We start from the raw sequence: 26,324 nt of genomic DNA on the forward strand, positions 1-26,324 counted from the left end.
TTCAAAATATTCTATCTTCCTAAAAGTTGTAATCATAATCTAAATGTAAAATATAAGATAAATTTTTATAATGTTCTTGTTTTAGTTTTCTGCTACTTAAATCTCTTATAAAGTTTGGTCTTTGTATTTACTGGCTCACATTTAGAAGTCTTTTCCTTATACATACTACCTTCGGATATACGCAGCTTCTCTTACTTATAAATCTTGGATTATAAAGGGCTTAAATGATCATGAAATCCAACAATTCATCTTATATTTCCTCACAAATGGTGGCTCCGAAGCAGAGAACACACTATCCCAGAAGACCTGACTTCCTCCATTTTTTCTAAGCGGTGAACTTATGAACATTCACAACTGTTAGAATAGCACTTGTTATGAGATGCTGTTCTTACATTTTGACATCTCTACTACGACCTATATAACACTCAATAAATACTACTAATTGTTTCAACCATTTATTCCATACATAATTAGAACACCAACTATGAATCTGGCACTATTGGAAGGCCTTCAAATGCAGTGGTGAATGAGAGAATGGGTCCTAGCATTCATCAATTTAAAAAAAAAAAAATCAGCCCTGGTTGGTGTAGCTCAGTGGATTGAGCGTGGGCCTGCGAACCAAAGGATTGCAGTTCGACTTCCAGGCAGGGCACATGCCTGGGTTGCAGGCCAGTTCCCAGCGGGGGACGCACAAGATTGCAACCATACATTGATATTTCTCTCATTCTCTCCTTCCCTTCCCCTCTAGACAGAAATAAATGAAATCTTTTAAAAAATCATTATGATATATACTTAGCAGACATGTATGTAATGGAGATAATTTTTAACTAGAAAAAGGGAAAATGATTAGTATACTTTGAAATTTTAAGGGGTGGGCAGCTATAATCTACTTAAAATGGCCTTTCTTTAAATAAAAAGACCTTCTGGGTATAATGTAAATGGAACACTTGAAGTAAAAAATTAGTCGCTCTGTTTAAGAAAATACCAGGAATGATTGCCTAGTATATAAGATTCCATATTTAGTAATTAAAGTAATTGAAAACAGCCCTGGCTGGTATAGCTCAGTGGATTGAGTGCGGGCCTGTGAAGCAGAGGGTCGCCGGTTCGATTCCCGGTCAGGGCACGTGCCTGGGTTGCAAGTTGGGTCCCCAGTAGGGGACACATGAAAGGCAACCACACACTGATGTTTCTCTCCCACTCTTTCTCCTTCCCTTCCCCTCTTGCTAAAAATAAATAAATAAATATTTTTAAAAATAAAATAAAGTAATTGAAAACAAAGTATGGGGGAAAGGAGAAAGGATTTTCAGGAATATCTATAAAAGACACATGGACAAAGCCAAAGTGGGGTAGAATAGAGGGTGGGGGTGGGGATGGGTGGGGTAAAGGGAGTAGTGGGGGGAAAATGCAGACAACTGTACCTGAAGAACAATTTAAAATGTGAAAAAAATAGAAAAAAAATTATTGTTTTTTTCAAGGGTTATCATGCACAAATCACTTAATCTGTGTGCCTTGGTTTCTTCAGATGTAATAACCAAAATCCCTGACTTCAATGTCTTGTGAGAGATAGTACAGTATATAGGCAACTATATTTTATGTAATAAGTGCCATAATGGAGGTGTTCGAGTATTATAGCAGTGTGTGAAAGTCAGACTACAAGTACCTGATTTTGCGTCAATCATGAGGACCCTTGGATTCAGACTGGAGAATACTCATGAAACTTTATTATAGATTCATCTAAAAAGCAACAAAGAACAGGAGGCTTCCTCATACTGTACAACACGCTTTCCTATACTTCTGCTACTTGGAACGTCTCAGTGAAATTCGTGCTGCCAATGTCTGCTTTACAGAGAACTTTGGTTTGGGAATGCAAACAGCCTTGCTCTATTCCTGATGTGGGAGTCAGGTTTCCAGATTCTTAGTGCAGAGAACTTTCTTTTAATCTGTAAGGTAAAATTACTGTTTGAATTCCATGTACCATCCTCAAATATTAATTATTCAAATATTTACTATGTTACTATTAAACTATTAGTAATGGTTATGCATTGATCAAACCTAACTTTATTTTCAATTCGATATTGTCAAAAAGCAATCAGGGTTTGGTTCTACTTTCTACATTAAAGATAATATATTTAACTTCAAAAATAATCAAGTCTCCAGTATTTTTTGAGTATCTAATAGTTATTATTATATAAGAACAGTGGAACCTCCTTTCTGGAACTTAATTAGTTTCAGAAGGATGTTCAAGAAATGATTCACTTGAAAACCAAATCATTTGTTTCCCATTAAAAACACAGGCATCAGCAAGAAAGGGTTGTTGCGTCTAGAACCAAAGTGTTGTCTGGAAACTGAAACACTGTGTGTGTGTGTGTGTATGTGTGTGTGTAAACAACTTGGTTAGAACCGAATTGCTGGAGATGGGAGATGCTCAAGAACCAAGGCTTGACCGCATCACAGATTTAAAAGGGCGATGTTTGTTGTAAAAGAGACTCAAACCAAGAAGGTGAGAAAAGATAACACTTCCTCATGAAAAGCAGGTAACCACATTATCTGCAGGTAAACTGAGGAAAATATAAAATCATAAATTATATAGAACAATTTGTATTTTATTGACCTCCTCCCCCCCATCCTCATCCTCAACTTACTCATCTGGTAGATATTAAATCAGTTACTTTTTATTGTTTCTCTTCTTTGTGACCCAAATTATTCTACCTGTTTTACAGTTAAACATTGAATAGTTAAAATAATACTACAAAGCAGGGGCTATTGCCCTTATTGTATCACTGAGGATACTTGATTTCAATCAAATTAATAATACGTTCTATATGTTTCAGGCTTTTAAGCAGAGAAATTCAAAATTCAAAGCTTTTGATTTTTCTACCAGCCTATCTCCCATGGAAGATGAAAAGCAAAAATTTAATAGTGGGTAATATATATAGAATTTTATAGTGTTATTGAGTGACTTATGATATTATCTACATTCACAATAGAAGATATTCAAACAAAATACTTCAATTGTCTGAAAACTGAAACCTTCCCTGAGACAATGTTGGAGGGGCAGGCGAAGGCTGGCACCATGTACAGAACAGCCACTCTCACAACAATGGCAATGCACCCGCAGCCCTTCTCAGCGGTCTGACAAATTATGTTTATATGACACTATAAAGAATACAGTGTACAGCACTGCACTGCTGAACCGAAACACTTCAGTCATCTTATCAAGGCTGTCCTAACTTACCTGAAAAAATAGCAGAGTGGTCAATGAACAAAGAAGAATTGTCAAACCAGATGCAAATATTGCAATAGGATTTCTTGACTTGACAGGTTGTCTGCACAAGATATTATGACTCACTAAGGAGCAATAAACAGCAGAAAAATAAAATAATGACAATCAAGGGAAGCAGTTTCTGTGGAGATTCTAATTTGTTTATTTAGTATTAAAAATCCCCTGGTTCTTGAGTAATACATGAATTTTGAAAACAATCAACTTTCTTGAGTCTTTTTTTTATTTAACAAACCAGTGATTGATGAGACCACATCTTCCAGTAAATAGATATTATGAAACATCAAAGGACCCTCTTATAAGTATTAGCAATTGATGCAGTTTAATTGATTATACACCCTACTTTCCCTCTTTTCTTTGGACCCTAGGCTTCTTCCTGCCTGCATAATCAGGTCTCACAGGGTGGATGCCCCAGCTGCCCCTCTGAGCTCTGTCCTCCACTATCTTGATGAACTGCTCCTTGCAGCCCTCTGGCCATGGGTTAGGGTAGGGCTCAGGATCATTTGAGCAGGGAATTGCCAGCATAGTAGCAGCAGGAGGCACAAGTTCCTGGTTACTGGGAAACCTTAGCTCTTTGGAACTTTAGCTCTGTGGATGAAGGCACAGACAAAAAAAGACATAACCCACCTCTCTCAAGTGCAGAACCCAAGGCAAGAATCCTCACTGCCTAGATCTAAGTACACTGGTACACAGAGGCAGAGGCAGGTTTTTTGAGGTCTGAAGTTTACAAAATCTGGAGGTGTCATTAAAGAAAAAATAGCTTTAGTAAGCAAAAAACAAAACAAGCAAACAAACAAAAAAAACATGATCCCTTCCAGGGCCTTGTGAAGGTCCTCCTCACAAGTGAGAGTCCTGACACTAAGCTTCCTCAGCCTCACAGTAAACAGATTTCTGCCTCAGCGTAAAAGGTGGAGTGAGGAAGTACTAGGTTGTTTGGAAGAGTTTTAGGAAGGTGTTACTTGACTTAACTGGCATATGGACATATACATGATTTCTTTAGAGGTCTCCTTCTGGGCCAATCTCTCTCAATCCCTAATTGTAGGCAGATGGAGATTCTTCACATCCGTTTCCTGCGTCTCCTCGTCCTACCGAGAGTTTACAGAAAACGCTGCAGCCTCCCTGACCAGCGCTGGGACATTGAGATGGGGCAGCTTTCAGCTGGCCAGACAAACTTCACCCTCTAGATTTTCTGGACAGGTGTCAGATTTCAGGGCATGGTACCCTTCAGCTTCCTCAGGTATAAATCAGCCGCTGTCTCTCGTGTTTCCAACTGCAGAGAACATGAAACTCTCTGAATGATTCCCTTGAAGACCCTTCACTAGGTTTGAGATGAGGACACTACTCTTCCCAGCCCCAACTCCTCCTCCAGAAGCTATGGAGGGGACTCCAACTTTGCCAACAGCTCTCTGCACAGAAGTCTCTTCATGTAAATCTTCTGACAGCCATTTCTACCCTTGAATTGACCAAAACAGGTACCATTTCTTTTAAAACCTGCATGGGAAGGGGACTGTTTCATATTCACAGTACTGCCATGGTATTTATCATACTCACGTCTCTATTTCTTTTTTTTTTCAAGTAAAATGCTATTAATTAAAACTCACAGGTTAATAAAAGATATCCCACCAACTGAAAAAAAGTTTTGCAATGCACATAGCAACTCAAGGTTAGAAATCAGATGTTCTATACAAAGAACATCTCCAAACAAATACAAGAAAAGACAAATCCCCAATAAAGAAATAAACAAAAGATATGGCTAGGCAGTTTATGGAAGAGGAAACACAAATATCCAATGAACATTTGCTAAGATGCTCTACGTTACGGGATATAAGTTGATGTGAATCAAAACCACGGACATGCTGGTTCACAGCCGTTAGATTGGTAAAAGTATAAAGCCTTACAAGGTTAAGTGTGGGCAGGAGTGTGGGCCATGAAGAGTTCTAGAGGATGATTTAGCATGGTCTGTTCAACTGAAAGTATGTGCCATCCCACTTCCAAAGAAACCTCACACCAGCTCCAGGAGCACATAAATGCTCATACCATAACTATTTATAAAACAAACACTGCAAGCCATGTATATATCTACTAACAGGATACTGGAGATAGATATATATATTATGACACATTTATATAATGGAATATTTATTATACACCACAAAAACACAGTAGAGTTGTAAGGCAAACATTTACCAGCAAACCACTAGGTGGTGGCATGCCTTCTGGATACCCAAGGCCTGTGGTGGGGAGTGTGAAACTGGCTGTGTCTGACTGGCCCCAGGACTAGAACTAAGACCTTTGTGAAATGATTTAGGAAGATAGATTTGTACTGAAAGTGAAGAAGAGTTTTGTAACAGGCCAGGCTGGCCAAGATCAGAAGAAGCTCCCTCTAAGGAAATCGACTGTCCCTGGAGATGTCAAACAGGGGTTGGACAACTTCATGGGCAGTGTATTAAGCAAGGGACATCAGTTGTGTATGAGCAGGATTAGACGAAGATGGTCTCCATGACCCCTCTTCCACAGCCAAAGGCCCTGTGCTTCCACGATTCAGTGGCTTTGCAAAGTATGGTACGAAAAGGACAGGACTTAATGAGTAACCAAACTCGAACAGATCAATGCACTGCAACACTGCTTACTAATAAAAGGGCATGGACCCTGGCACACACAGCAACACGAATAAACTCCAAAGCATGCTGAGTGAAAGAAGCCTTGCACAAAAGGCCACAAACTATATGATTCCATTATGTCATGCCTCAAGTTCTGATTTTTTTAAAGCACTAAGTGTTGAGAGAAAATAAAGGCTAGAGACCAAGTCTAGAGGAAAAATTATTAGCAAAGAGTCAAAAGACTTTCCATAAGGACTTAAGTGGAATTTACTTATACTCTTGAGGATTTTCAGTGAGAATCAATGGCAATGATGCAGAAAGGAATTTTGTGCAAAGCACGTTCATATGTTTCCCATTTGCATAGCTCTATCAAGAATATTCAAAATAAAGTAAAAGAATATCAGCCCTGGGTGGTATAGCTCAGTGGATGGAGCACCAACCTGCAAACCAAAGCACTGCCAGTTCTATTCCCAGTCAGGACACATGCCTGGGTTGTGGGCCAGATCCCAAGTAGGGGGCATGTGAGAGGCAACCACACATTGATGTTTCTCTCCTTCTCTTCCCTCTCTCTAAAAATATATAAATAAAATCTTAAAAAAACAAATAAAGTAAAAGAATACAAAAGTTTCCCCTGACTAAACTATTACTAATTTAAAATAACATGTTAGGATTATAACAGTATTACATTATTTTATCACAATTACAAATAGTATACACATATTTCTTCTTTAACATTAATGCAAGTACTTGGTAATGTACTGAAAGTTTTCATTTAATAATCACATTTAATTTGCCCAGGTTCTGCAATATACATTGACTTGGTTTTCTGTTCACCATCTCCTGTGTCAGCACCCTAATCCAAGCTGCTGTCAGCAGTCACCTAAATGGTCTCACCACAGACTCTCATCCCACCCTCCACTAGTAGTGTGCTGGAAACTGGTAAACTCCCAGCTCTCCGGCTGCGATTCGGGGCTGAAAAGAAGCCCTGATTTGTAAGATTTGCCTATTACTGTGGTGCAAATACACCCACCTTGACTGCTTTCAAGCTTCCAGTGTGAGATCACTGAACCTGGAGCAGGGAAGAAAGGGTAACAAAGTGGCTGGACCTGGAGCTCGCTCCATCACACCACACCACGGCGCTCACCTCATCCCGTTTGTTCTCTACAGAAATGCAGGATGAAGTTTTTTAAGATTAGGTCACCTGGGGCCCATTGAAAAATGTTTTTGGCTTCTTTTTATTTCTATCAGCCTCCTTTCAATGTCTCCCTGCTTCTAGTCTTCAGAGAGTATTTGAACAAGCTGTTCTCTGTGCTGGTAAATTTTTCCTTTGCTTTTTCACTTAGTTAACTAATATCCTTCATATCTTAGCTCAAGAGTTACTTATTCAGGGAAGTTTTTCTTGACCTTCATGGTTATGTTACAGCCCCACATTAAAGCCCTTATAACATGATACTACCTCTACATTGTGGCATCACATCTAGTCTTGGATTTCTTTTTTTAAAGATTTTATTTATTTTTCTTTAGAGGGGAAGGGAAGGAGAGAGGGAGAGAAATATCAATGAATGGTTGCCTCTCTTGAGTCCCCTGCTGGGAACGGGCCTGCAACCCAGGCATGTGCCCTGACTGGGAATCGAACCGCAATCGTCTGGTTCATAGGCCCGCACTCAATCCACTGAGCTACACCAGCCAGGGCAAGTCTTGGATTTCTTGATGCAGTTCATCAGTAAATGAGTGTCTCTCTAACTAGACTCTAGTTTATGAGACAGAATTCACTTTTCAACGGCAAGTCCGCAGCTCTGAGCACAGAGCCTACAACAAAGCTAATATTTAAGAACTACCTATTTTTGATGGATTAAATGAATAAGTAAATGTGTGCCTGAAAGTATAAACATGTTCCTCTGCAATCTGTAAATGAGTAGGAGATTAGCTGATGAGAGGATTCTTTGCTGCCTTCTGTACAGCTAGAGTTTGTGTAACAACTTTACAGATGACATTATAGAAAGTACTTAAACTTCTCCAAACTTAATATGCACTATTCATTCAGATAAAACTAAATAAAAAGAGTTGACGGAACTTTAAACATGTGTTCTTAAGAACTGTCTAAGACTAACGTAAGTTCACTTTAACCCTTCTGAAAAATCGGACATTCTGCACCAGAGGAAGCATCCGTGCCCTTTTGGCAGCATCTCCGAGAATCTTCCTCCTGTCGGCAGAATGAAGCACTACAAGGAGGCCTTGAACCTGGAGTGAAGGACAGCGTGGTTGGCTAGTGCATCATTCCCACAAATGGAAGCAATAAATCAAATCTCTTAGGAAGTTTCCATCTATATATAAAATACAGTAAGAGTGTAGAAATTGACAAAAGTAATAGAATAATTTCTCTCTCTTCCATTCCCCTTTATGTTTCTAAATTTACAATAGCTATAAAATCCCTTTATTTCAGATATTGAGTCATGGTCTGTATGACTCAAACAGAGTGCATGCATTTCCACAAATATATTTCCAATAAAAGCACAAAATAAAATTAAAAAAGTAATAAAAGAAGTGGTTTCTTTCATTCTCTTCAGAGTTTGAATTTTTAGTACCTTTTGTTTTGAGAAATGCATAGGTTTGAGTAACACGCTAAGTGTGGCTGGATATGTGAACTTTTTAAAAATATTAAGATTGTATAAATATATAAGGCTTTGTGCTCAGTGGTTTTTGATCCCAACCTTCTATGCTCATGATGAAATAACTGAAAACTGTATACACCTGTTGGATCACAAGGGTCTTTCTTTTGGCACATTTACCCTTTCCATGGTATTCTGAGCTCCCTTTCAGACTGGACTAAAAAGGAGAGTAAAATCCGAACCTCTGACATATTAGCAAGAGTAAAGATCTGACGCCCCCACTACAGTGCTCTGAATGCAGCTTCCCTTCTTGAAAGATTTAGATGCTTTCTCCCTATCAGTTGCTATGCCAACAAATGTATATTTCATTCCTAGTAACAAGTATAATTCCTATTTTTCCTTAAAGAAAATGTCTAAAAATGATAAATACATGAGAATATTTTTAAAAAGTGTCAAAATTAGAATATTTAGACCCAGAATATGACTAAAAGTTGGTAAAAATAAAAATATTTCAGTCATAAAATATATTTTACATTCTAAAATGATATATCAATACAATGGTATAACTAAGACCAATATTCTGGGTTTATTTTCATGAGTTTATACTGATATATCAATAAACCTGACCTGACTTTAAACAATCATATACCTAACCAAAGTCCATAGCTTACATTAGATAAATAGCATCTGTTACCTGTATACCATGATTTATCTTTTAGGTGCACGCTTTACCTCTTCCCCCAGATGATAGCATCCTCTTGCACATGCTTTCTTATGTACACTCTTATGTATTCTGAAGCCCCGATATTGAGATTACTGCAGTTCTCAGCAAGAGATTTGCTGAGTTTTGAATTATATGACTCTGTGGGTCAGCTCTATGTTTCACAGACTCAATGTTTTTTATCATGTAAAGCGTGCACAACTGAATGGAAAGTTTAAAGAAAATATTCAAAGATAATACCTCAACATTCAACTTTTTAGTATCTTGGTATCATAGTATTGGTGAATTATTGCCTTTCCAAATGGAAAATCCAAACTACACAATGCTAGTACCATAAAGGGCTTTGATAACTCCACCTATAAAAACATAATACGGTTTTTTACCTAGCATATTTGCTGTAAAAATTACAAAATTTCTATATCCTTGTCTTCCTCTTGTGTTTCAGGTATAGCAGTGTAAGGTAAAGTAATTTTTCTTTAAAATAAACAAACTATAGGTAAGAAAGTTTTAAAAAGCTGGTCGAGGTCTAGATTTCTAAATACCAATTTCTCCTACTTCTCAATAGCGTGACCAGGTCAAATAATAATAGATAAAATTAAATACGTGAAAAGAATTTAATACAACAAATGAAGATAAACATAATTGTATTTTAATGTAGTATTTCAATGCCTGTAGTTTAAATATAATAAAGAATTCTGACTTTAAAATAATGGTTATTATATTACTACCTCTACTGAACATTGTTTTCACTTACTAGTTTTGATCTCTGTCTTTTTTAATCAATATCATCCATATTTCAAGTGCAGAATCACCTTTTCCTTCTCATCTTCACCTGTGCTGCAGATTGTCAGGTAACTTGGTTCTAGCCAACCATATCATCAAATACTATTGGGCACAGTAAATGCCTCAGCATAGTCATGTCAAACAAACTAAGCTAGTCAAAGCCAAGGATACTCAAATCTGGGGGAGGGGTGCTTTTTTTTGTTTTTGTTTTTGTTTTAGTTTTGAGTAAAGGGAAAGAGAAGCCATCTCTTTACAATGGATTTGTTGAAAAGATAAACATCTGCCCCAATAGCTGCTGAAGGCAGAAATGGCACCATTAGAGGAAACTCCTGAACATGGAAACTACAGGCAGGAAAACAGAATGAGATGCAATTGGAGAGAATGACTGTTTATGACATTATCTAAATGCTAGACCCAAGCATACTTGAGGAAATTTCAACCTCTATAACTTTCAATCATGAGCCAGTAACAACCAACACCCTTGACTTTTCTGAAACCAATTTGCCTCATGGACACTCTCATTGGCAAACCAAAGTTCTGAATTAATCATTTTGTCTTTATACTGTGTTCTGGCCATAATTCCTACCTATCACTTCATTCTGAAAATATCAATGTGAGATACTGAGGGCATATGGTAATCTCCATTTGATAGAGGACCACTGTTTGTATGGTTTCATTAAAATCACAATTTAATATCTATGGTAGAAAAAATTTCAAATATTAGATGTATACAGCATCCTGGTCAGCTGAAATTGTAAGACTATAATAGAGACATTAGTCAAGTAATCCACTGCTAATCAAACATGAGATGTAAAGGAAAAAACATATCAAGATTTTAAGAAAAGAAAAACAATAGCTTTACATATATATAGAAGTCAGAAAGAATGAAAATTTTAAGGGGGCTGGAGGAATCACTAATTCAGTTTTAGAGATACATTGTGTAAGATTCTGGTAGGACACCTAATTAAACAATTCCCATCAATGACTTTAAATTTTAGACTTGCATTCAGAAGAGCCTTCAGGAGAAGAATAAACATCTGTAAATCACCAGTAATGCTGACAAGTGAAGCTATAGAAGGGGCACCATAACTAATACATCTATGGTTTTTTAGATTTCAGGTCTTTTACCAATATAACTTCTCCTAATACTACAGTGATCCTGTAAGGATGGTGATATCACACCAATTAGCAGATTAAGAAAGGAAAACACAGAGACTTCAACCAACATCTCACTGATTCAGAAAAATAAACAATAACAAACCTATATGAATGAATGAATGAATACATGATATTATTGGGAGAGACTATTTAAACAGGAAAATAGTTTCAGAGAATACAGAGGAGTATGACAGCTGATGTAAAGTAACAGGGAGAAAATGACAGCCAGTTAACGAATTCTATCTGCCTTAATATATATCTCAGAAAAAAGAAGGGTGGGTATTAATAAAGTAGCTAAACACTGGAAAAAAGATATTTCATGTAAGTAAATAACACTATTAACCAGTTTTGAAATGAGTTACTGAGAAGTAATTAAAAGAATTCAAGATCCAATTTACAAATATATAGGTAATATATAGACTCATATATATCTATATCTATCTATATATATACATATATGTAGAGAGAGAAAGACTGCAATAAAATATTTCTGAGTTTTCAAAAATAATTCAATTGACATATATTAAATGTAATTTTCTTTCTATTAGACAAAAATGGCTTTGGAACCTAAAAAATAGACTATATGAAGAGCAGTTAAATTGTTTTCACTTTTATATTGTATTGAAGCTGAATTACAATCATTACTTTCTGAATTGGTTAATATTTCTCTTTAATAAGGATATTAATACTATTCATCAATCAAATATAAATAGTGCTCCATCTGAACTCAACATTATCAAATGTAACATTTAGGGACTTTCTAACTGATTTCACAAAGAGTGGCAGGGACTTTTGTTCCGGAGAACTCTGTCTTCAGGAGCTTATTCAATAGAAACACATCAAGAAACAAACAAGTATGAAACACAGTCATCAGTGAAGGAAAACTAGCAAGGGCTTTAAGGTTGCTCCTGCCTCACTGATGAAGTGAGTGGCGAGTCAGCAACCCTTGGCAACACTGCATGTCAGCAAGTCTCCAATCTTCAAGCACAGACAGCATTACATTCACTGGACAATCATCAGTAAATTTTCCTTTTTCATTCATTTAATGCATATCCAGAAATAATCCTACTTTATTTGATACTTCAAGTCCATATATCTTACATTCATTACCATAAATTTAATTCTTTCTGGCCATTATGAGAAAAAAAATCTATCATTTATTCAGAATAAGACCAAACTCAAATATAAACTAAACTTGATCTCCTTAAATAGCAAGAATAGGAAAACATTAAATAGTGTGAAGTTTTAATTTAGGATAATTTATTTAAAATAATAACTTCTATTCCTTATAAATATGCAAACCGAATTTAGGCTAGGAAGTTGATATTAAAATGTGATCATATTTTATGCCATTAAGCCCAACAATTATAAAATAAGCAATACAAGTGCACCCATGTTCACAGTTAAGGAAGCAAAGTGCTTCAGACTACTGACCCATGTCCCTAAGGTAAGGTAGCGGCATGAACCTTGGATGAGACATAGTTCAACCACATGAAGTTGAAAGACACTGAAGTTATTCATGAGACTGCAGATTGATTTTTAATGTTGCATACAATTTATTTCTGTGCTAATACTAACATGCTAGTATCAACACATTCATTATAAATCGCCACTTCTGAACAATCTAATTCTGATTGGTTATCTATTAGTTTTACAAAGTTCTAAGAAATCAAAGGAACAACTTACTGTTTGGAAGGTTCAGGAAATTTCAGTTCTTCTCTTTTCTTCATTTCCACCGTTGGCTCCAGAGGAGTGAGAACCACGGCAGCACATGAGACTACAGAGTGGTATGAATCCTCCCGGCAAACTGTTTTTATTAAAAGAATTAATTGTAAGTGTCAAAATCATTTATTATCTATTCTCTTTCCCTTTTTCTTTTTTATTTTCAGTTAAAGTGATAACTCAACGGAAACATTAATTATCATTAAATTAGCCTTAATTATCATTTTCTACTCTTTCACTCACTAGTTGTAAGATCTTAGGCAATTATTCTGTTTTGAAGCCACACAGTGAAAAGGGTGTTGCGAACACTTTATAGTCCTTCATTTAAAAAAGAAAGAAAAGCTTTTCATTGAAGAATGAGAACACAAATAATACACAGTTAAGTTAATTTTTGCAACACAAACACATCTGTTTAATCAGCATTAATATCAATAAACAGGGCAGTATTTGCACCCTAAAAATCCTGTGGTACCCTTTCCAAAGCATTACTGTAGCTTCCAAACTTAGCCATTATAAGTACACATACAACCATAGATCAGTCTGTCTACTAACCTTTATGTAAATGACATCATATTCTTTGGTGGGTGAACTCTTTTATGTATGGTGTATTTCAATCTGTTCATTCTTATAACTGCGCAGCTTCCCAATGAATGATACATATGTAAATATGTACATATGTATATGTAAATATATATGCATATATACATACACAGGGTGGGGCAAAAGTAGGTTCACATTGTGAGTACAAGAAACATAGGGTTTATTCTTGTATTCTTTATTAATTATTATATCATTTTCCATGTGAACAACTGTGAAGCTACTTTTGCCCCACCCTGTATACACACAGACCCACACACACTTTATTGGTGACAGACACTAGGATTGTTTCTGGTCTGGGGCTACTTCAAAAATGCCTATAAACTTTCTTATATTTTTGGTACATAAATAGATTTGTATTGGAAAAATACTTGTGAATTTCTTCTAGGGCATGTTCACATGTTTTATGTTCAGCTTTAGGAGATAGTCCCGAATAGTTTTCTCAACTGATTGTGCTGACCTGAGTTCCCCAAACAGAATCAGAGGTCCAGTTGTTCTGCATCTATACCAACACCCATTTCTTTCTGTTTGTTCTTTTTAAAATTTTAATATTGTATTAATTTTATTGCTATATACAAATTAACACTAATTTATAAGCTTAAAACAATGCCCATCTATTATCTCATAGTTCTGCTTGTTAGTCTAGGTAGGCTCAATTGTGTTCTCTGATTAAGGTTACACAAGGCCAGTGTCAAGCTGGCAACCAGGCTTTGCTCCTATCTAAAATCCATGGGTAAAGAGTGCACTTCTGAGCTTGTTTGGGTTGTTAGCAAAATTTAGTTTCTTGCAGTAGTGGGACACAGGTCTCCTTTGCCTTGCTGACCAGCGGCCAACGACCATTCTGAGCTCCCAGAGGCAACCTGCAGACCAATGGCCAATTGCCCATCTGTCTCAGCAATGGAGAACATCCCTAGCATTAAAGACCTCTCATGCTTCAAATCTAATTTCTCCTTTTGCTAACAGCTGGGGAAATATTCCTCTGCTTTTAAAAGACTCATGTGGTTAGGTTAGATTATGTCCTTTTTGATTACCTCAAAGTCAACTGATTAGTAATTTGAATTACATCTGCAAAATCCCTTTTGTCATGCAACATAACATAAGTAAAGTGGTACAGTCCTATCATCTTCCAAGTGGAAGTAATTATACGAGAGCTAAAGTCATGTATCATCTTAGAATTCTGCCTGTCATGGCTATTCCTGTAAGTGTACAGTAATATCATATTCTAGCTTTAATTTACACTTTTCTGATAACTAACAAACTATATAATAAATCCTCACTTTACATGATTATGATATGCACAAATTTCAGTTACCTGGTTTAGTTAAACAAGAGACACTACCAAAAATATGTTTCAAATTTCAATTGGCATGATATATCAACTATAATTGTGTAACATACCAACTTCTCTACTGACTCCTCAGTCCAATAATCAAAGCTTCTTTCAAAGCCTGTCAATGGTTGGTTATCATGCATCTGTAACTCAGGTTAAGCATGAAACTCAAAGTGTGTAGTTGCATTGCTCCCTTGTCTTCCAGTGACACACCCATGTGATACTTGACGACACTGAGTGCTCCAGGGAAGGAATTCGCCAGTGGAAGTGAAAAAAGTGTAGGAAAGAAGTGAAAACTGCTAGGGCTGGAAGCAATATTTGAGTTGATTATAAATGAAAGGTCAATAATTACTGATCTAAGTATTCACTTCAAGAACTATGAGCTAGACAACAAATTAACACCCTCCCCAAGGTCAACAGAAGGAAGCACTAAACACCACAGTGCACACTAACAAAAGAGGAGAGAAGAGCCAATGGTGCACACAAGTCAGCCAGGCAGTGCAGGCCCGTGATCCGAGAGAGGAAAATATTATGTCCCGGGCTCTTCAATTTCCTTATAAAAATATTTGCTGAATTAGTAATCTGCTCAGGGCTAGAATCTGAGGTATAAAATAGATGACCATTTTAAGCAGAGCTGAATTTAAAATAATCCTGTGGTATTCAAGAGACAAAAATTAATATTTAGCATGTTTCAAGGAAGAGAGGCCCTGATTTCCTCATTGTGTCTCTAATACCATCAAACAGATTTTCATTATTTTTTTAATTTGATTTTCTGCACTTATTCCTGGCATGAACTTTGAGTCTATGACAGACAATGTCACCACAGGTGGGAGCCGAGAACTCTACTGTATTTTAAATTTGCACTGTTGCCTAACCACTGCTAGTAAAGAAATAGATTAAGAACATGATTGATTTACATTCCTGAGATAATATTTGGTTATTCAATAAATATTTAATGAGTTACTGCTATGTTCCAAGTAATATGCTCAGTGATAGGATTCTACTTGGGCGAGGAAGAGGGCCCCTCTNTCCTCATTGTGTCTCTAATACCATCAAACAGATTTTCATTATTTTTTTAATTTGATTTTCTGCACTTATTCCTGGCATGAACTTTGAGTCTATGACAGACAATGTCACCACAAGTGGGAGCCAAGAACTCTACTGTATTTTAAATTTGCACTGTTGCCTAACCACTGCTAGTAAAGAAATAGATTAAGAACATGATTGATTTATATTCCTGAGATAATATTTGGTTATTCAATAAATATTTAATGAGTTACTGCTATGTTCCAAGTAATATGCTCAGTGACAGGATTCTACTTGGGCGAGGAAGAGGGCCCCTCTCCCCAGCATGTATTTAGTAAAGCTTTTTTTTTCTTCTAGAGATATTTCTCAAATATTAGGGCAATAGGCTTCTGACCACTTTTGGTGAGAGCATTTAGCTAGTTCTCTACAAGGGAAAACAGAGCTGTAACTTATTTTTTTTTAAAGAGAGAAGCAAGCAGGAAAAATGCTGTAAGTTAATTTAAAAAATTTTTAAAAATAGGAAACATCTGTTTATTCAAGGTAATCTGAAAATTATTACTTTATTGTTATGATCTACAGGCTGGAGTAATTGACAATGCACTCAAAGGTATAAGGCATTAAAAACCATAACTAGGCCAATATGAAAACAACCCCCATTAACTGGTAAATGAAAAAAATGACAGTTAATGGACATGTCTGGAGATGGATGGTGGAGACCTCCATGTAAATCATTAAGCTCTCATATTTAGCTGAAGTTAAATTACACTCAAATTTCAGTATCTTTTAGTTTTATTTATCATGAGATAAAAGAATCAGTGCAATAAATGCAAGTTAGGCAAATAAGTAATAGAGAATTTATAACTTCAAAAAAGTAAATGGAATATAAAAGAGAATTACAAAATTTTTAAAATAATATTTTAGGTAGTTATAATTATATGAACACCAAAAACGATGAAACCTTCTGGGACCTCCAAAGTCAGAAATCTATAATTATTGGGGCAGAGTAGAAATCATTTCTAGTTTTATTTCATTTATTGTTTTAAAATTTATGTATAATTGCTATACACTCTTACATTAGCTATGTTGGTTCCATGTGTACAACATATTGATTCAACATTTTCATACTTTACAATGTGGTCACCCCACTAAGTCTAGTAAACGTCTGTCACTGTGCAAACTTACTGCGATATTCTTGACTATATTTCCCCTTCCCTCCTCAACTCTCCCCTATCCCTTTTCTTCTGGTAAACATCCCTTTGGTCTATGAGTCTGGTTTTTTTGGTTTTTGTTTGGTTTTCAGACTCCACATATGAGAGAATCCATATGGTATTTATCTTTTTCTGCCTGGCTTACTTCACTTAGCAAAATACCCTCCTGATCCATTCATGCTGTCACAAATAGCAAGATTTCATTTCGCATTTTAAAACTGAATGTCTGACTTAGTCGCGTCACCTTTCATTAGACCATAAATAATGTGCTATTAAATGGAACGACTCGTCATTACTACTCTACTCCATAAAATGTTTATTTCAGCCACACAAACTGAGAAGCAAAACCTGTGAATATATAAATTTTAAGTTACTCTCTATTTCTAGTTTGATATATCAAAAGTACTAAACTTCTATATTCATTTGGTCTTTTAATTTATGAAATCAATTTTAAAGCAGTAAGAAAACAATATATTTCATTAATGCTCACAAAAAAGTCAAAGATATATTAGGAGAGGCATTTTTCTCTTTCAGGCAAAGTTGAAATATTTCACACTACTGTAGGTACATGCTTAGAGCAAAGTTAACTTGTAAATATCTTGTGTAACTATACTAGAAGTCACTACTCCAATTTACCAGAATAGTTTAACACAACAAATTGTAAGTTTAGAAGAATACAATTCACTTTTTTCACTTGGAAGTGCTAACTTTTCTATGTTCCTTTTCAAATATCCAGGGTCCAAATATCTACCATATAACACACTGGTAAAGCTTAACCCAGCAAAAGGTTAACATTTATTTAACACATGCTGAAATAACATTATGTGGTAGGCAAAGTTCTATGTACTATCAATTTATAGTTACAATATTGTCTTTATACCCAAGAAATTTATATGGGTTAAATACTATTGTTATACTCCTTGTACAGTGCCCAAGGTCACACAGCTTGGAAGTAACAAAACCAGTGTTCTGTCAATTGCCTGTAGTCCTTATGCTATTGACAATACTCCATGTTGATTCTCATTTAAAGATAAGATATCAAGGGTCTTGAAATAATAAATTTAATAGTTAATCTGTGCAGTTATAATTATATTCATTAATATCCTGACATCTGAGTTCTTCACTCTAATAAAACTATATAATCGTTAAACAATTAGACTTGGAATGTAACACAACTTTGACTTATTATGCAAATGATCCAAGTCACAAGCTGTTTCAAAAAGCCTTACAAAAGGGGAAGGATTCACAGGAAGAAGTATAAAGGACACATGGACAACAACTAAGGGGGGTGGAAATGGGAGGGAGGTGGGGAGCACTGGGGGGGGAGTGGGCTGGGATGGGAGTAAAAGACAGAAAACTACTTGGACAAGAATAAAATTTAAAAAAGCCTTGCAACAATTTATTGTACTGTCGCTCCACTGGAGAATGATTAGAACATGTCAGGATGAAGCCCACTATTAGACACATTTATCTTTGATAAAGAAGGCATATAATTCAGACAAAAATATTTTCAAGTTTAATTGTAATAAATTGCTGTTGATTTTTCTTTCCAAGCACCATTACAGGTACTTGAGATACAGCAATAAACGTAAATGACAAAAATACATGCTTGGGGGAATGCATATCTTCTAATGGAATAGAATCTCAAATCAAATTTGCCTCTGCAGTTTTTCTCATCAGTAAAATACAAATAATAAAAATGTCTTCTTGAGTTATTCTAACTATTAAATGAATTAATAATGACTGTGAGGTGCTTAGGATAATACTGAAGAAATGGTAAGAAGTATTAAAATGTTACCACATATTATTATTTACACCTACTTTTGTTTTTTTGATATATCCAACTGCAGTTATTCAATCAAACACTAATCTTAATGTGCTGTGAAGACATTTTGTAGATATGATTAGAGTCCATTTCTGTGGCTGTTAAGTTAGGGAGATTATAACAGATCACATGGGTGGTGCTGATTTGATCAGTTGAAAATCTTCAGGGCAGCTGAGACTCTGGATGAAGATAAAAGCTGCCCAGGCCCACAGCTCCCGTCCACTGTCTCAAGGGTGTGCTCTACCGATATGGGACTTGCCTAGGCAGTCCTCACAACCCATAAGCCAATCTACTGGTTCTGCTTCTCTGATTGATAAGTACACTGGTCAACAACGGCATTTTGGTATTAGATACTAGTTATGGTGAATCTCTAAATTTTTTCTTTGAATTAACATCTTTAATTCAGTGCTCGTAAAAGACTTCTCTGAAATAGTATTAATCCAGAAATGAAAAGTAAGCAGATCAAATACATTATTACTTCATGACCATAAACACAGTAAGCAAAAGTTGGTACACATATTCATTCCATCAGTAGCATTCATGGAGCTATACAATGTCCAGGCACTATTATAAAGCATTTGCAATGATGAAACTTAGTGCACTGGAAAATAATAGCAGGTAGAAAGTGCTGTGATGTAAGTAATCAGCAGGCCAGGAATAGAAGGACTCCTGCTTTCTTGTTCACTCCTGTTTTGGAACACATACCAGGTGCAAAGGAGGCACTTGATTAGTATTTGTATAATGAATGAGAGATTGAAAAAAAAATGAACAAAGGCATTACGGAAAAGGAAGGATGCTAGCCAAGCATAGGAAAGAGTGCTAGAAGGCAATGAGATATGAGAAAATGTTATATATCTTGAGAAACTTAAAAAAATGCATTTAGTGTAGCTGGGGCCTAGCCAAGAAGCAAGAAGCTAAGGAATAGAAATACAAATTATTGCCAATACCTTAAAGGCCTTCTAAGCAACATTACTATTTAATTCTGAAGGTAATGTGGGTCTGTTATTAATCATTTAACCAAGAGGCCTAGCAACATCTAAATTCAGGAACAATATCAAGTGAGACCACTGACAATACTACTGAAATAAATGAAATGAGAAATGGTGCCCTGACTGGTGTAGCTCAGTGGATTGAGCGCGGGCCTGTGAACCAAAGGATGTGGGTTCGATTCCTAGTCAGGGCACATGTCTGGGTTGCAGGCCAGTTCCCAGGAGGGGGCCCACAAGAGGCAACCATACATTGATATTTCTCTCCTTCCCTTCCCCTGTAAAGATAAATAAATAAAATCTTGAAAAAAAAAAGAAATGGTGAGGGTTTCCTATCATTGGGAGTGGTAGAATAGTGAAAAAGGAGGAAAAGGTCAGAGAGCAGAGCATCTGAAATTTTAACACTTCTATTTCAAACATGTACTTACCTTCTACATTTACTTGCTTACTTTATTAAATGAAACAAAACTCTCAGTATATTAAAAACAAAAGATATAGTGAAAGTTTGAATAAATGAGAATGAAGAATTGAAAAGGCAGGGAGCAAAGACCTTCAAATTACAATCACAAATAACTTAAACAGTAATTTAAATTAAAAGCCATATGTTGTACAACCATGAGTTACAAGGATATGATTTGGGGAGTTATTTTATTCTTATTCATTTTTTTTAAAGATTTTATTTATTTATTTTTAGAGAGAGAGGAAAAAAGTGAGAAAAGAGGAAGAGGAACATCAATTGGCTGCCTCTGGTACACGTCCAGCAACTCAACCAGCAACCAGGCGAGTGAACTAACCGGGAATCAAACCAGCGCCCCTTGGCTTTGCAGAACAACACCCAACTGACTAAGCCATACCAGTCAGGGCTTGGGAATATTTTATTAAAAGATGTGACGAAGTATAAAGAAATTATTAATCTCCTGAACTAATAACTGATTTCAGAAAAATAACAGAAATAGAAATGAAAAAATACTATATTTTGGAAATTTTAAACTAAACTATAAAATGTGAAAAAACCATTAAATTTTGTCAAACTTATCTCACATGATCAAAATTCTGATACTTTTATTGTATGTGCCCATAGTAACCTTTCATCTGTGATACATACTTGGACAGTCATCAGGTTTATTATAAAATTTTGTTCTTCAAAATTGCATGGTTTTGACCAATTTCATACTGTTTTCAACAATTTATTTCTTGTCTCAGCTGTTGAATCCTTCCCTTCATAAATCCTAAAATCTGAAAATATTTTCTAGAATAAAACTGAAATCTCTCAATTTTATTGGTAGAGAAAAACAGAGCAATGTAAAAATGTGAATTCAGTTTGTAAGGTTGGTAATTTTATTAGTATAACTCAAACACTGTTATATTTGGGGCAGGCAAAATGCATCTTGGGCACATTAAATGCAAGCAGATATAGCCCATGGCTTTCTTCAATAGCAAACATGAAAAAAATTAAACATGGATAAAGTGTAATTTTGTTTTAATGTGTAGAAAAATACACAGCTGAAGTGTGCCCCATCCCATTTATATGTTGAGATCCTACCCCCCCCCAGAGCCTCACAACATGACAGTACTCAGAGGCAGGTCCTTTAAAGAGCTGATCAGTTAAAGTCAGGGTGGGCCCTGATCAGGTAGGACTGTTCTTCTAAGAAGAAATTAGGACACAGATGCACAAATCTGACTATGATGGGGGGAAGACAATGTGTAGCCACAGAAAGACCAGGACCATCATCGACAAGCCTCAGAAAAAATCAAACCTGTGGACACTTGGAACTCAAACTTCTAGCTTCCAGGAATAGGAGAAAATAAATTTCTATTGTTTAAGCCACCAAGTGAGGTGTTTTGTTAATGGCTGTACTACCAATGCTTCCAAACTAATGCAAGCACCTTTTTATAAAAAAGGTAAATGATTAACTTTACCAATAGTAATGATTCAATAAAATACAAATAACTTAATTGAAAGGATCTTAGAGTTTCAGTTCAAACACACACTTGAATCTACTACTATCCTCTCCCACTGCAAAATCTCTTGACAGATGTCCATGCAGGCTATTCAGCTCACGCTTCCATAATTCTAACGCTGGGAAGTTTATACATTGTCATTCTGGCTGTCTTCTTCCAAACGTGATTACACTGCCAAGAGTATTTAAAAACACATTGTATACAGAGATGTATTGTGTGTGCTTGTTAGGTATATTGCATATGTATATATTATATATAATATGTATTGCCCACATATATACAGTTTATACAGATATACATTTAGTACTCAGAGAATCAGAAAGAATAGTTATAAACAACTATAACTGCTTTCTGTAACTTAGGTATTAAAAACTTTATCAGAAGTTTTCCAAATGCACAGCCACCATTTAGAGGAAGACCCCAGGTTAGGAGTTTTCCAGGCCCCCCCTACAAGGTGACTATAGCAACAGTGGTAGCACTACAAGTCTGTTGTCACTGGCACAGATTCCACACGTAACACTGGAACGGCATCAGTTGTGTGGCCTACTGCTTCTTCATAATCAAGGAGAGGGTACATGCTTTGTTCATTAAATTTTCCATGTTCAACTTTGCAGGGTAGTTAATCCACACTGTGGCAGACTGTACTGTCCAAAGATGGCCTGCCAGTAGACATTTCATCGGGTTGTTTTTAACATTCTGCTTGACAGGTGGGGTCTCGGCTTCCTCCCTTTGAAACTGCGTAACTTTTGTGACTCCTTTGACCAAAAGAATGTGGAAATGATGCTGTTTTTTGACTTTCAAGTTAGGTCACAGAAGGGTCTGTGCCTCCTGCCTGGCTGTCACTTGCTGCCAGGACCAAGCCACTTTGTTGTGAGACAGCCACGCCCCATCAAGGCCCTCAGTGGAAGCGATTAACGACCGAGGAAGGTAAGCGGCAGGGCTTCGAATTTTGTCTGAGTCCTCAAACATCAAACAGCACAAGATCTCTTCCTGCTGCACCCTGTCTGATTTCTGACCCACAAAATCATGACCCACAAAAAGATGAATGATGTTTGCTGACTTGAGTCACTAAGTTTTAGGAAAATTTGTTACACAGAAACAGACAATACACACATAAAGAACATTTGTAATGAATGACAAAAATAGATTCTGTTGCCCCAGGGGAGGTTTTCATTAAACTTTTACCTAACGATATAGGAAAAAAATTCTGGCCACAAAGATTTGCCCACATGTGTATGCAGAATTTGTGAATGAAAATTAGAGAAACTCATAATAGTTAAAATTCTCATTCAGCTCTGTCTATAGCTTAATAGTATGAGAACAAAAAGTAATATAAAGAGCAAAGTGTATCTATATATGGAAAAAGATGGTCTGCTAAATGCCCTGACTGTCCCAGTTCTCCTTTCTCACTTCAAACTTAGAAAGAGCCCTGAAGGTCTCCTTGGAGCACTTCTGCCATAGCAGATACAGGAAGTAAGTGTCTGCGATACACTCAAAACAACACTTTATGAAATTTCCAAGCATAAGATGAAATCATAGCTGTTACCCATTCCAGGAAAGCATGTACCATAAGGCCTACATCATTTGAATAATTATTAACCAAAATGTCTGTAACCTAATATCCTAAACTGTAAACCACAGAAAAAAAATAAAAGGAGAAAAAGGAAGGTGCTTGATCTAGTAGAATACAGAAAATCTGCACAAAGCATTCCATACAGATCACAGATAATGCCCTCAGGGGATGAGCAGCTAAACCAAAATGAATTTTACTGTCATTCTCTCATGGTAAGTCTGTCAACATCATACACTGTTAAGAAACACGCTACTCAGTTTTGCCAAAGAAGCAAGAATAAATTAATAAATTAATTAACATTAATGTTTACATTTACATTAATGTTTACATTTACATCATAATGTAAATTTTTTAAACATATTAAAAAGAAAATATTCTAATTACAGGTAAATAAAACTATATTAAATATATTTTCCTATCTATGTTCCCATTTACTAGACAAAAAATATATCAAGTGTTCATGTGTGTCAGCTTTCATGGCTACTTCACATTTCTTCTCTTATCAGTTCAAAGTTGGTTTGCCTTGGGTACTGTCTTAGGTACACACCTCATTTATAACTCTGATGATTATTATACACAACAAAATATGAATTGAGGCAGTAATGCAAGCTTTAGTTTCTAGTATTCACAGAGATTAAAATCTAATACAAATTAAAATAGTTATGGAGTACTACATATATAGAGAGAGAGAATTTGCCATATAATTTGATTGAATAAATAAGATAATTTTTAAAAAATATTTATTAAACCTATACTTATGTCAGTCATATTCCAGGTTCTGAAGACATAATAGTGAGCAAAACAGAACAATATCCCTGCCACTTCAGAGAATTATTGCTATTTGATTTTGACACCATTAGAAAGGCAGTGGTTGTACCACTGGGGTTCTAGTAAGAGGAAATACTATAGGTAATTTTTGTTGTTTTTTTTCCACAAAGATCTCAGTAAATTTTCTCTCACATCTTTTACTCCTTAATTTTTGAGCTAGATTAAATATCATAAACCAGGAAGTAGTTACTGAATAAACAGGACTCTTTTTCTAACAGCTAAAACTTTGAATTTTTTTCTTTACTCATCTTCTTTTATTTCAATGTAACAGTCAAAGATATAAGAAAAACAAATCTACCTCCCTTCTCCTCCCCTTCCCTCTCCCACCTTTTTCCTTTGCCTTTTCCTCACTTCCCCCTTCTTCCCACTTTCCTCTTCTCCCTTCTTCCTTTCTCCACCCTCTTCTCTCCCTCTTCCTCCTCCTCCATTAACCTCCCTCTCCCTTTTTTGTCTTCTTTTGCAATAAGTTTTTGGCTGACCAAAATAAAAGCATGAGTATCAAATGATTTATTAATCTCTGTTGAAGAAATTACTTTAGCTATGTGAGTATGAGACATAACTAGTTAGTCTTCACTTGTGCGGTATAGTACAACAGATTATTTAATGGGCTTCACTCTGTAGAAGTATAAGGAACAACATATTCTACATAAAGTTCATCACCACCTTTTTAATATTTACTTTATTATTTTCTTTTTTATTTTTTACATTTATTTAATTATTTTTCAAGTACAGTTTTCTGTCTATTACTCCCATCCCATCCTACCCACCGTGCTCCCCCCTCCTTCCCATTTCCACCATTCTTAGTTGTTGTCCATGTATCCTTTATATTTGTTCCTCTAAATCCCTCCCCTATTTCCCCTGAAATTCCCTCCCCTCTCCCCTCTGGTCACTGTCAGCCTGTTCTCTATTTCAGTGTCTTTGGTTATATTTTGCTTGCTTGTTTGTTTTGTTGTTTAGCTTCCTGTTAAAGGTTAGATCATATGCTATTTGTCCTTCAACACCCAGCTTATTTCACTCAGCACAATGCTTTCCAGTTCCATCCATGCTCTTGCAAAAGGTAGAAGCTTATTCTTTCTTTCTGCTGCACAGAATTCCATTGTGTGTATGTACCATAGTTTTTTGATCCATTCATTTACTGATGGGCACCTAGGTTGTTTCCAACTCTTGGCTATTGTAAATTGTGCTGCTATGAACATCGGGGTGCACATGTATACTAACAATGAATCAACAGAAGCAGAAATCAAGAAAAAAATCCCAATTGACACAGCAAAAACAAAAATAAAATATCTGGGAATAAATCTAACCAAGGAGGTAAAAGACCTGTATGCAAAAAACTACACAACATTGAAGAAAGAAATCAAGGCAGACACAAACAAATGGAAACATATACCGTGTTCATGGATTGGAAGAATTAACATCATCAAAATCTTGATGATGTTAATTCTACCCAAAGCAATTTACAGAGTTAACACAATACCTATTAAAGTACCAATGGCGTATTTCACAGACATAGAACAAACACTTTAAAAATTTATATGGAACTATAAACGACCCCGAAGAGCAGCTGCAATGTTCAGAAAGAAGAACAAAGTAGGAGGGATCACAATACCTGATATCAAACTGTATTACAAGGCCACTGTAATCAAAACAGCCTGGTACTGGCATAAAAACAGGCACAAAGACCAATGGAACAGAACAGAGAACCCAGAAATAAACCCAACTCTCTATAGTCACCACCACTTTTAAGAAGTTAAATAAATTATTCAATTTTCTCCTTAAAAAACACCCACTCTTCAGAATTTTACATATGAATTACAAATCACAAAAAAATAAGATATATAGTTTCAATAGGTGATTTTAATAATAAAAAGAACTCCAATATATCACAGCTAATGCTTTTAGGCTGTTCACCTCTTGCATTCATTACAGCAGATTGTGAATTTCCTCTCCTCCCAAAAAATCTTCCCTTTGTCTTCTATTTTGTTTCATATGAAGTAATTGCCGAACATTTAGGAATCTGTGTATTCTGTATCTAAATTTACACTTAGAAGAGAAAGTGACAATATCATTTAATCTGAGTATGATTTGGTTTGATGAAAAGGAGGTAGACAGTCCA

The 26,324-nt window shown here is 35.8% G+C and overlaps 1 protein-coding gene across 2 annotated transcripts in view; it reads right to left on the minus strand.

Annotated features, from left to right (window-relative positions):
* The window catches only part of CCSER1 (coiled-coil serine rich protein 1), a 698,243-nt gene that overhangs the window by 385,811 nt on the left and 286,108 nt on the right, over positions 1 to 26,324 (minus strand). For both annotated transcript variants that reach the window (XM_037046097.1, XM_037046098.1), the window contains one exon: positions 12,838 to 12,958. In XM_037046097.1, the coding sequence (XP_036901992.1) occupies positions 12,838 to 12,958 (121 nt within the window). The remainder of the gene's footprint in view (positions 1 to 12,837; positions 12,959 to 26,324) is intronic.

The sequence above is a fragment of the Sturnira hondurensis genome, unplaced genomic scaffold, assembly GCF_014824575.4.
Source record: "Sturnira hondurensis isolate 20B ecotype Veracruz unplaced genomic scaffold, ASM1482457v3 Scaffold0004998, whole genome shotgun sequence".
Lineage (NCBI taxonomy): Eukaryota > Metazoa > Chordata > Mammalia > Chiroptera > Phyllostomidae > Sturnira > Sturnira hondurensis.